This window comes from Pimephales promelas, chromosome 19, assembly GCF_988280905.1.
Source record: "Pimephales promelas chromosome 19, fPimPro1.hap1.1, whole genome shotgun sequence".
Taxonomy (NCBI): Eukaryota; Metazoa; Chordata; class Actinopteri; order Cypriniformes; family Leuciscidae; genus Pimephales; species Pimephales promelas.
The window spans coordinates 10,393,240-10,406,574 of record NC_142787.1 but is presented as its reverse complement, the minus strand read 5'-3'; the positions used below and the strand labels follow the sequence as shown (position 1 = coordinate 10,406,574).

General features: G+C 36.8%; 1 protein-coding gene across 7 annotated transcripts in view; it reads right to left on the bottom strand.

The window, feature by feature from the left end:
* The window catches only part of wdr7 (WD repeat domain 7), a 152,641-nt gene that overhangs the window by 80,731 nt on the left and 58,575 nt on the right, over positions 1-13,335 (bottom strand). For 5 of the 7 annotated variants that reach the window (XM_039653846.2, XM_039653848.2, XM_089123470.1 and 2 more), the window contains 3 exons: positions 10,346-10,431; positions 2,703-2,762; positions 1,690-1,808 (listed from right to left, as the gene is read on the bottom strand). In XM_039653846.2, coding sequence (XP_039509780.2) covers positions 1,690-1,808; positions 2,703-2,762; positions 10,346-10,431 — 265 coding nt within the window. The remainder of the gene's footprint in view (positions 1-1,689; positions 1,809-2,702; positions 2,763-10,345; positions 10,432-13,335) is intronic. The other 2 variants (XM_089123471.1, XM_089123472.1) reach the window with 1 other exon arrangement.

Below are 13,335 nucleotides of genomic sequence, written 5' to 3'. Positions count from 1 at the left end.
GGGGCTTTCTCACCGGATAGTTTTAGCAACTAGCCGCCAGGGTGTTTCCCCAAGAACTAATGGTTCCCCTAGGAACGTTTTCCTAGTTGGATTTACATCACTAGTAGGAACTAGGGCTGGGTAATAAATATCGATTTCTCGATATTAATCAATTCTCATTTTTACGAACCGATATCGATTCTTAAATCTCAAGGATTAGTCATCCTGTTTCATTTGAATGAATGAGACATTGTATCACGGCTGTGCACATACAAAAAAATCGCAATAATCTTTGTCCTTTGTTACTATTGATATGAAACAAAGTCTCAATTTTCAAATTACGTCCATTTTCTTTAGAAATTCAAAAACATAAATAGCGTTTTGGCGCTGTGGCGTGAGATCGCTCTGGAGAAGCAGCAGCGCTGATCTCTCTTCCAGCTTAATAATACCAGTCACAGCGCGAAATAAACATGAATGAGCATCTGAAAGTGTGTTAAAAGATAGAGTACAACTTATCGAAATCCGTATAATGTCACATTGATTCCCTCAATCAGCGTTTCAACCGTGGAAAGACGTCAGTTAAACAGCTTGTAATCAATGTATCGTCATATTTACCTCAGAAAACCCACATTAACTCGTTAGTCAGCTAGAAAAAATAACTCCAGAGAGGAACATTTTGCTAAATATATACACCATATTACATATGCATTATAATCTTAATGTTCTTCAATACTTAATGCATATTTGAATAAATCTGGCAAGTTTTTATGACAGCCACCATTTAAATGTTTATATTTCATATAATCTTCTTATCATAAAAAAAACTAAAAGTGTAATTTAAGTGTCTGTATAGCTACAAAATAGTTCATGATTACCTTCATATTAGGCTAATGAAGCCCACTAGGCTACAACTAGACTCCCCTAGTTTACAGCATTTAAGAGATTTGATTCCCTTGAGAAAAATGGCCATTTACTGTAACTGATATCCAAAATAATCGATATTGAATCGAAATCAAAATCAAATCGAATTGCAAGCTTGTGAATCGAAATCGAATTGAATTGTGAAATTTGTCTCAATACCCAGCCCTAGTAGGAACTCTGAAGTCACGCGAGCCGCGCATGTTGTTGTGACTTTTTGATTTTGACGGCACTGAGAACGCCAGAGCCTGAGCTCAAAGTGCTCACATTCTATGTGTTCATTAGTTTACGATCTGCCCAACAGCCTTGTCTAATATTAGATAGACCTGTTATACATAGAAAGTAGACAGTAGTGAAAAGGCATTAGCGTATGCCGTGTGGTTGATGTCCAGTGTTACTAGCTGAGCAGAAATACATAATCATGTTTCCTCATGTCTCCTCAAAGTCACTTTGGATTTTCTCCACAGCGTGAAGGTAAAGAGGTCCATCTATCAGCTTTACATGTTCATAGAGTTAGTTTGTGGAGTAAATAAATAGGCTTTAATCTGTGTGTTTACAAAGCCTTTTAAAAAATGGCGGGTGATGGTGTTTCGCGTGTGTTCGGCTCTAAAGTCACGGATAGTTTCTATAGCGCTGGTTCAGACCTGACTATGAAGCAGGAGCTACATTAGTCCCTCCAAAACGAATTCCTAGAACTAAAATCGCTCCTAGTCCCTGCTCCTGCACCAATGGTTCTAGGAACTATGAAAAGGTTCCTCCGGTGCGAAAGCCCCTAATAATACACTTTAATACCTCCAGGCAGCGGTCCTGCCATCTGCGCGCCAGCATCTCCAGGAGAGGAGGCCTGAACTTATCCAAACCCAGAAGATCAGGAAGCATAACACAATGCATGGCGGCCAGCTGACTCCAACCTACACAAACACACAAAATCACACACAGAGTCAATCACAGCGTTACACAACAGCCTTGCAGATCTGAAGCCCCGGCCAGACAGGACCCTAGAAAAACACCAGCCACGTTTCAAATTCATGATGAGCAACATCCAACACAGAGTCACATATATCAGAAATATATGGAACAGCTTTTCGGAAAACTTCTGAGGAAAGAAACTTCAAAGAAATTTCTTTGTGAAGCGAGATCAACAAACTTACCTTTAGGGAAATATTCTAACAACTACTGGACATTCAGGCCATCGCTTTATATAGACTGATTAACAAAGACAAATCTAGACTGGATCTCTAAGAAGGGAAAGAAGAGCGAAGCAGAAACACTGAAGCATTGATACAACATAAAATTTACCACCAAGTATTTTTGTAAACAGTGTGTGGACAATTTTACATGGAACATATTTGGCTCTCTTTAAAATTAAAATGTAAAATTATTTTATAAAAGCACTTTACAATAAGGTCTCATTTAAATTAAAACAATGAACACATTAACTGTGTACAGTATATAGATTACAGAAACAACTGCTTTAAGGATTTATTTCTTTCACTCGTAAGGATGTTTATTAAAACACTGAGGATCTGAAGATAAATGTGTGTGTGTGTGTGTATATGTATATATATATATATAAAGTAAGCATGCAGCCCAAAACACATTGACACAGACAGAAAAACAGACAGACAGAAAACGACTACAAGCACGAGGTACAGTAGAATAGTGAACCTAGAGACAGAACGAGTCACACACAGGCACTGAGCGCGAGGCAGACGGAAAGCATAGGGAGAGAAAAGGAGCGCGGCTAAAGAAAGAGAAAGAGAGAGAGAAAGACTGAGAGAGAGGCCTTTATTCAGAGAGAATACCTTCATTGACTGAGGGGGAGTGAGACACTCCTGAAGCAGAAGACGGAACAGCGACGGCAGCTTGAAAACAGAGGAAAAGAGCCGTGAAACAGAAAGAAAGAAGGAAAGAAGGAAAGAAAGAAAGGCCTCCAGCAGTGTTAGAAGAGTAAAGCAGCCGTTATTAAATGAAAATAAACTGAATACATCGGCACTCACATGGACAAAAAAAAAACAACAAAAAGAAATACAAAATTTGTAACTAATTGGTTATTAGTGTGACTATTACAAAACATTCTAGATTTTATAATTATTAATAACTATGGAAACAGTTTCCACAAAATCGGACTAGTATCAAACCAATATTTTAGACATTTTTTTTATAAATGTATGAGAATAATTGGAAAAACTTTACAATAAGCTCTTATTATTTAACATTAGTTATTAACAAACATAAACAATGAGAAATATATTTTTTGCAGTATTTATTAATCTTTGCTAATGGTAATGGTCCACTATAATATTAACAGATACTTCTGATTTTATTTCATGTATTCATGTTGAAATTAATATTAACTAAGATTCATAAATGCTTTTGAGTATTTTTTTATTGATAATACTTGTGAACTAAAGTATTAAGGTACTTTTTTGTTAAGCATTACAGAATAAATGTATTTTAAAATAATTTTTAGACACTGTTTTGTCTTTGCCGTTCCACATTAAATATAACATTTGAATTTAGGTACAAAAATGCTACTTTAAGTGCAAAAATGTATACAGGTTATGTTAATACGGGTCCATAAAGCAGCATGAATAAAATCTGCTTCAATAGTTTTTAATATCAACTTCCACAAAAATAGTCAGTATTTGCCCTAAAACCGTTACTGTACTGTCAGATCATCAGATATTAATAAACGCTAATAAAGCTTTCATTATTCCTGCTATTACGGTATAGTGGTTTCCAGATGGAAACTTTTATTAGCATAGCTGAAAAGCATTATACTGAAACATGGATAAAATATGGCTAATGAAACTATGGCCTTTTAAACAACTAATGCTTAATTCTCCACAATTTATTTATTCCAGATATGAAACAGCTTCACAAACAGTCTTTTCAATCACACAGTTTGATTATTTCTGTCTTACAATCATTCATATGATCACAGAAGCGCTGGGATAAAAGATTATAGTTCAGATATGTCTACAGTAGAGATCGAAATAGAGTAAATCACCTGTAGAAAGTAACTTAGTGCTTCAAATTAAGATTGTATTGATTACATTAAATGCAAACACTGTTAAACGTAGGTCATTGAATCATTCACTCAAGAGATTTGTTCAAAAACACTGAATCATCCAGTGATGAAACAAGTCTTTATGAGTGAGTCATTGAATCATTCACTCAACTGACTAAGAAAAAAAATCAAACGAGTCAACATTTTTAATAGACTGAAGCAATTAACATTTTGTCAATTTATCAATTTATCAATTTATCTAAATTTATCCATAATCATGCTATTATATTATATTATATATATATATATATATATATATATATATAGAAAACCAATAATAATATTGCAATAATTCCATACAAGCCATTACTCAGTTGATCCAAAACATTTTGCTGCACCTGTAAAATTAACAATTATGAGCAAGAACAACAAATCCCATGAGCACTCGAGAAAAAGAGAAAGAGAGAGAGAAAGAGAGAGAGAGAGAGAGAGAGTGTGTGTGTGTGTGTGTGTGTGAGAGAGAGCAAAGCCATGCATGCAGACAGAGAGACAGGGATTCACTGTGGACAGAAAAACCTTTAACAAACAAACAAGTGGAAAGTGTTTTTCTACAAGCACATCATTCTCAGGAAGTAGGGTTGCCAACCGTCCCGTATTTTGGGCCTAATTTATTTGTCCCGTTTATAGACGGCTACGCTGATCCACTGACTGATACAGCAGCAACACGCATAACACCGGTCATCATCCAATCACAGCGCTCCCTCACGCGCATTACCAATACCAAACTCTACATTGAAAATTAATTATTCTTTTGGGAAAAATCATTGTTTGATTTGCGAACAGAATCCTCTGCTGCCTATGCTCCTGGTAAATCCCTTTCATGGTCCGGCCGGGTTTGATTTCGGCAAATCAGTTTTGGTGAATTCAAACTACGTGATTATCGTTCATGAGTCCGACAGCAGCCATGCAAGACAACATGAACTCTTCCTGAGGGAATCATATGCTGACATGATTTGCTGCCCAAGAAACATTTATGATTATTAATAATGTAAAAAAAAAGGTCCGGATTCTTTGATAAATAGAAGGTTCAAAGTAGATTTATCCGAAATAAAAAAGCTTTACAATAAATGTCTTTACTGTCACTTTTGATTACTTTAATGCATCCTTGCTGAATAGAAGTAGGCTTTACTTTCTTTAATGTCTAGTGTGTAATGTTACAAAAGCTTTCTAATTCAGATAAATGCTTTGGTTTGTTTAATGGGACTTTTTTTGTGTGACCTTTTAGAATTAAATTGTACATAAATAGGTTAAGCCAAACAAATGTGCTTATGTCTGAGAACCTTTTAAATGCATACGAACCTGAAATGACATATACTGTGTGTACAGTGCACATATTTTGAGTGTCCCTTATAAAGAACCACGACTGTCCCGCATTTTTCTTTTCAGGAGTTGGCAACCCCATCAGTAAGGTTGGACAAACGTGACGTCCGCAAGAAAATATGAGGAAAATATGTTTTCATTATTTTAAATATGAGGGAATAACAAAAACAAATATTAATTAGTAAATTATTATTAGTAAATAAATGCAAACTACAGCTACGGGCTTTATTTCACGGTGCAAAACAACAAATATATATATATTTATTTATTTTTTTTGGAAAGAATATAGAAAGCAATCTTTGTAGACCGAAAACAAGTCATTTTTTATAATATAAAAAGGAAAATCTGTCAGTTGATAATAAAATACATTTTTAAAAGAAATGTATTTCTGTAAATATCATAAACATCATGTAAATGAAGTATTTTGCACCATAATGCAATTTTGAAGACTACTTATCTGCTACCATTAAACTGTTAAAGTCACCATTATAAAAAATAAGAATAAGTATAAAATAAAATAGAGACATATTTTTGTCAATATCACACACCCCTTATGCAAAAACTCTTGCATTAAACATTATGAATCTACCTGACAATGACTTATTAGTCAAATCGGGGTTCCTGTTTGAAAAATAAAATAAGGGTCAGTCCGAGGGGTTTTTTTTTTCTTGTGTGTGTGTTAAGCTCTTGTTTCTGACAACAACTTATTAGTATTAAATAAATATCAATAAATATGGCTCAGTATTAGCATATCATTTAACGGTTCGTATTAGCCTACTAGTAATGCTGTCTTCAATCAAGTTCATATTTGAGATCAGTTTTCCTGTGCTAAAGCTAACCTAAAGGCTCAAGCTAAACCTTCTCCGTAACGCACAGCGAGATCTGCATTTGTTTCTCCAAATCCCTCGTTCTGCCGGCACACGCTCGGCTTTTATCTCGGCACGCGATTAAAAGAACGACTCCATTAAAAAACACTTAATAACACAACCTGAGCACAGTTTCACAAACCCGTCCGGATCAATACGAGGAAACGAGAGGAGGGAGAAAACGCTACACGCGTTGAATAACTTTCATTATGTGTACAAACCTAAAGAGAAGTGTTAGATCAATATTCTCAACACATCTCAGAGGACCCTCTCTCTCTCTCTCTCTCTGTGTGTGTGTGTGCGAGAGATAAAAAGTGAATCATAACGTTCTACTTCTCTAAACGCAATCTGGTGCGGCGTGTGAATTCATCGGACAGGCGCGTGTCAGCACGCCGGACACGGAGGCTAATGCTTCTCGGGTGAAAGGCTTTAGCATGAGAAAGAGACGCTGCAGGGCCTTCTGGTCGAGGAGAGGAACACAACACAACACAACACTTCCCGTCAATGAGCCCGACAGGCGTGTGGCGTGAGCAGCGCAACACAAGCCATTATTCACACGCCTCCTCCATTGTGGCCCAACAATAGCAGCTCGGGACAGGGGACAAATTAGGGCACGTGTTGAGGAAGAATGTGTGTGTGTGTGTGTGCGTGTGTGTTACTAACAGGGTTTAAGCAGACACCCTGCACTAAACCGGACACCATGCACTCAACACTGCATGCTATCTAGAAGTTGTCTAACAAAAGCTTCAATGCCAAACAAAACACATTTAATAAAGGAAAAGGCAGGCTGAGAGAAAAGTGCACTAAGTAATAGAAAGATATGTTAGTATGAAAAGGAGAATAAACTTTAGATGTTGTTCTTGATAAAACCCTCAAAAATATTGAGATATAATTTGTTGTCGATATCGCGCACCCCATAATGCAAATAATCCTGTATCTCTATTGCATTTTTACTCTTGCTTTAAAAATTACGAATCTACCTGACAACAACTGATTAGTCAAGTTATAGTTCCTCTGAATAAAAATAAATAAATACAAATATTAAGATACATTTTTGTCAATATCACACACCCCTAATGCAAATATTTCTCTATCTTTACAGCATTTCAACTCCTGCATTAAACATTATGAAGCTACCTGACAATGACTTATTAGTTAAATCGTGGTTCCTCTGAATAACGAAATAAAAAAAATTAAATTATTAAAATTAAATTAAATATTGTGTGTGTGTGTGTGTGTGTGTGTCAAATAAAATAAAATAAAATATTGTGTGTGTGTGTGTGTGTTACTAAATCCCCTTTCACACAGCGCGTTGATCCTGGAAAATTGCCGGGAAATTGCCTGAACGCCTTCTGTGTGAACGCAAACATCGATCCCGAGTTGGGGACCTAGTAACATTGCCGGAATCAGTCCCGGAACGCGCGCTGTGTGAACAAAAGCAAGGACCAATGCCGTAGGGGGTGTGTCATAGTGATGACGCTCGTGCCATTGCGCGACTCTGTTGCTCTTATGCTGTGTTCACACCGGACGCGAAGAGCACGTCAAATTCGTGCCTGACGCATCTAGTTTGACGCTTGACCACTTTGTGTTAATTCGCGTGTCAAGAGTGAAACTGACGCACGTAAAAACAAAAGTTTGAAGCGAAATTTACGCGCGTGAAGCGCGTCAGAATCGAAATCCGTTGGCGGCCATTTCTTTTATGCAGTGTTGTAGTCGAGACCACCTCACTTGAGTCCGAGTCGACACCGAGACCAGAGAGAGTCGAGTCCGAGTCAAGACCGAGTCCATAGAGAGTCGAGTCTGAGTCGGGTCCGAGACCAGAGACGGTCGAGACCGAGACCAGTGAGGGTTGATTACCTAATTTACTTTTATTTACTTAGAGAATTTTTTTTTTTTTACTGAATTTACTTAGAGTTTAAAAAATATGATCAGTTTAGGGTAAAAAGGCCACATAGTAGGTGGTGTTAAAAGTAATTTTATTACAATTTGTCATGTGCAGTTGCGCACTAGAAAATCACCAATCACTGGGCGTGTCAATCAATTTAAAGAAATATTTTATTAACGTACATTAATAATCATGAAAAATATTTTTAATTAAACTCGAGTGGATTTGGGAATAAGTCCGAGTCCTAAAAAAAAAAATGTTAGAGTACGAGTCAATTCCGAGTCCATGACAAGACCAAGACCATTAAAATATGGTCTCGAGACCGAGTCCGAGACGAGTCCGAGTCTCGAGTACTACAACACTGCTTTTATGTCGACTGAGCATTTATCGTCTGTATTAACTCTGGAGAGCAGAACAGCGGCGCGGGGATCATCGTCACCGTTAATTTGTGTCCACCGGACCCTTCGGAAGTGAACCGTTTGGCGAGTTGGAGCTGCGCCTGGATGACGGCCGCAGTCAGCGGTACTTCCGCCTGTCCCGCGCCCAGTTTGATGACCTGTTGTCCCGCATCGGAGCGAGGATCACCCTCGCCCTCATCCATCTAATCTAGCTGTCATTTATTTTTGTTTTGATGATAAATAGAGCCAGCCTTCAAAAGTTATTAACCTGTCCTGTGATTTTTTTCTCTCTTTCATGTCCAGACACGAACTTATGCTCATGTATGTCGGTTGTCTTTACATCATAATACTATTTCATATAATCTAGATATGGAATGAATAACATTCAATACAGAATGAACATGTCTCATATATTGAAATAAAGTTTAAAGTGATAAAATATTTGCTTTGTTTTGCATAATCCCACCATGCGTTTAGTCATATTACAAAATAATTTAATGAAGCATCCAGATACTTCACCAAGTGAGCAAGCAGTTAGGCCCACTGATTGGTTAACGCGGCGTGAATTGACACCAAAGTTCAGATTTTTCAACTGGGGCGGCAGACGCGAATTCGCGTCAAATGCGTGAATGCACAAATAGCACTAACTAAATCATTCGCGCTTAACGCGCCAGATGCTTAATTCACGCCAGACGCTCAATTCGTGCGAACTTGACGCGCGAATATGGTGTATTCGCGTCTTCCACGCCGCGCTCTACGCCTCATTCGCGCCGCAGGAATTTTTTACGCATGTAAAATGTCTTTGCATTGACTTAACATTGAAATCATTCGCGTCTGACGCGCTATTCGCATCCGGTGTGACTGTGAACGCACCATTAGAAGAAAGTTTGAGTTCGTTATCAACAAAGAAAGGACGAACAAATGTCTGCAAACTGGAACGAAGCAGAGACCAGGAGCTCCTCTCTATCCGCGCTGAAGCTGAGATCATTCACCAGCTTTGTGGAACGGTATGCGCGTGTACATGTTTTCGACGCGTAAGTTACACGTCTCATCCTGACGTCATGTGTCTTTCCGGGATTTTTACGGGTTGTGTGGCAGTGTGAATGAACCAAAATAAAACAATCCCGGGACAAATTCCAGGTCATATTATCCGTGTATTTTCCGGAATCTCTGTGTGAAAGGGGCTTAACAGGGTTTAGACAGACACCCTGCACTAAACCGAACCATTTTTCTGGTGCATCTTATCTAGAATTGTCCGTAACAAAGCTTAAATGCCAAACAAAATGCATTATTATTGGCGTTTGATCAGCATTTCTCCTTATGAAATGCCAGACATACAAACACCTAAAAACCAACCGAATCACTGCTGTGGTGAGCTTTGCCATGTTTTCTTCAAAGAATGATAAAAGAAAAGGCAGTAAATAATAGAAAGCTATGTTAGTATGAAAAGGAGAATAAACTTTAGATGTTGCTATTGAAAAATTACCCAAAAGTATTGCGATATCAATTTTTGTTGATATCGCACACACCTAATGCAAATACTACATACTGCATTTTAACATTACGGATCTCCCCGAAAACAACTGATTAGTCGAATCGTGGTTCCTCTGAATAAAAATAAATATTAAAAAAATATTAAATAAAAATATATAATCTTTACTGCATTTTAACTCTTGAATTAAACATTATGAATCTACCTGATAATGACTTTGAAAAAAAAAAAAAAAGGGTCAGTCCGAGGGTGTGTGTGTGCAGCTTGTCTCTGACTCGACGAGAGAGTGTGTGTGTGTGTATGTGTTTGTGTGCGTATGCGAGTGTGAAGCTCTTGTTTCTGACTCGATGAGTGTGTGTTTCGCAGCGAGAGCATGGTTCTGATGCTGTATTGGCGCTCAGTCTTTGTAGTTACCTTGTTTGATCTGTCCTTGCATGGCCGGGCTGGAGGCCTGAGGGCCGCTGTGTCTCGGGCTCTCGGGGGCTCCTGGTCTTGGGGGTCTGAAACACAAAAGGCCAAATGAAATATTTAACACACATACTGTATCTGCAGCACAGAATTTAACATCAGACCAGCACGAGTGTGTGTGTGTGTGTGTGTGTGTGTGTTTTATTAATATTTTGAATGAGCTTTTATTTCTATATTTTTTAGCTTTTGTGTAAAATTTAGCTTAATTTTTATTCATTTCCTCATGTGCTTTTTCAATACTGCTTTTTTATTTTTATTTCAGTTTTAGTTATTTATTTTGAGTTCCAATTTTTAATATTTAATTCAGTTTAAAGCCATGTGTTTAAAATGCTCTCATTATTAGAGTTGTTTTTGTTGTTAAATCCTGAAATATTTTTTCACTTTTTTTACTTGAATGTCTTTGTTTTAAGAAAATAAATAAGACCTTTTTTCCTTAAATGTTTTATTTATATCATAAGAAACAATTGATATCCTCTTAACAAGCGCGAGTAACACAGTCTCATCCCAAGAAGTCATATAACTGACGTCTTGGGACGTCTTTTGACCATACGTCAAGATCCCCCTTTTTAGGGTACCCTTAAATGTCGGTTACATGACGATCCCGGGCCGTCATACAACTGACGCTTTACCTTTAACGTCAGTTAGGTGACGGGGTCGGTTTAGGGGTAGGTTTAGGTCTGGGGTAGGGTTAGGATCCGATAACGTCATCTAACCGACGTTTAAGGGTACCGTAAAAAGGCGGATGTTGACGTATGGTCAAAAGACGTCCCAATACGTCAGTTATATGACGTCTTGATATGAGACTGCGCGAGTACAATAAAGCTTCTGCAAACCAGAGTTATCATAAATACCTGGAAATTGAAACTATTAAAAGATTTATATTATGTTTATGTTCCCATTTATGTGAAATAAAATATAGATATTAGTCGAAAATCTTAAACTGAATTAAAATTTTAAATGTTGCCTTGGCATTCAGAATTTAATAAGTCAAAGCACTAAAAGTAATTAACAGGAAATAAATAAAATCTAAACCTGAAATAAAAATAAACTAAACCTAAATAGCATAAATTAATGAATAAAATGAAAAATGAAAAAAGCACAGAAAGAAATTACAAAAAAATAAATGAAAATTAACATGCAAACTTAAATTAAAAAAATAAAAGCTTATTCAAAATATAAATAAAACTATAAAAAAACAACAACTAAAATAACACTGTCACAAACACATTTTTGAAGAATGTAAAAATATTATCCCCCAAAATATTGCACTCCCCTAATGCAAATACATGTTCTGCATTATTAACCATTGCATTAAACAATTTGAATCAACCTGACAGAAAAAAAATGTAGTGAATGTAATGATTTTTTTTTTAAATAAGACATCCAATAAGACACATCATTTTGTATCCATATAAGCCATCGCTCAACCCTAGTTGCAAAAAACACCTGTCATTTTAGAGGAAGTAAAGAGATGTCTTCGTATAGTCAGCTTGTTATCTCTTCTACACTCTCTCTCTATCTCTCTCTCCAATGTTTTTACGTCTACCGTCTCGTCCTGTCATCATCACTCTCCGCTCCTCCTGTCATATTCACTCTAACGAGAGCCTGACCTCGTTAAAGCTTCAGATCAAGCTTCTTTGAGATCTCTGGTTCCACATTCTGCTCTGAGTTCAGATTTTACAAGCACATCGTAAGAGGGAGAGAAGGTATGAAATAAACGACTTCTGACTCTAACAAGTTGTAGGTTTAGTAAGAAACTCGCTTGAAACGTTTCACTTGCCAAACTACACAGTCAAAAGGCATTTGATAGGAACTCAAGATGTATGTGTGTGTGTCGGGAAAGTTTTAGCCGCTATAAAACCTTCTGAACGCATTATAAAAGACACTAAAACTGCAGTTTGATGGAAACGGTCCAAACGTCCACCAACAGCAATAATACAGTGTTTTTATTTCAACTGTAACATTTCCGCAGGTTCATCCTGGGCTTGTTTGAGAAGTTTATTGACAAGTTATTGAAAATACCATCTTTTTGGCCGTTTTAGCTTTCCACTGCGTAACTTTCCCTTCCAATGCGTTTAGAAAACAAATTTAAAGTAAGGCCGTAAATGTGAAATTGCCTCATAAAAATGTGGAGCAGATTTTGCTCAGAGCAACACAGAGATTGAAAGATGTTCAGAAATGTTTTAATATCTGTGTGTAAACAGAAAGGATGTAGTTCAAGTGGAAAACATTAGCATATAAAAAAACTAGATTATTACAAATAATGTTATTTTCCTCAGGGTTCTTACAAAATGTTAATTACTGCAGTCAACTACTAATAAAATTATTTATTTAATTTATTTAGATTCTAAGTCAGTTGAGTGAATGATTTAATGAGTCACTCATAAAATCTGGAAATGAAATGCATAATAGTAAAACAACATACTAGAATGCACATTTCCTGAAGAAAATGTTTTAATATTTGTCTGTAAACAGAAGAATGTACAGTAGTTCAAATGGATATATTTACGATTATAACAAATATTAGACAAAATGTTAATTGCTGCATTCTACTAAAAATGTCAGTTGAGTGAATGATTCAATGACTCATTCATAAAGTCTGGACATGAATTACATAATAGTAATACAAAATATTAGTGTTAGGGGTGTAACGGTACATGTATTCGTATTGAACCGTTTCGTACTCGTTATGTGCTTCACGGATCGTTTATCAGTTCGGACCAGCAACATCTGTGCAGCGCGATCCGATCTCGATCAAGCAACACTGTTACCACACAGCGCTAAGAGATCCGGTAAAGAACACATTTGAATTCGCCACTGAGGTGATAACATCGCTGCGAGATCTAGTGAGATGCATTCACATTTCTCCGTTATTAACCGTAGATCTCTATTAGATCAAACAGCGCTGTCATGGAAACCAGGAGAAACATTGTGCC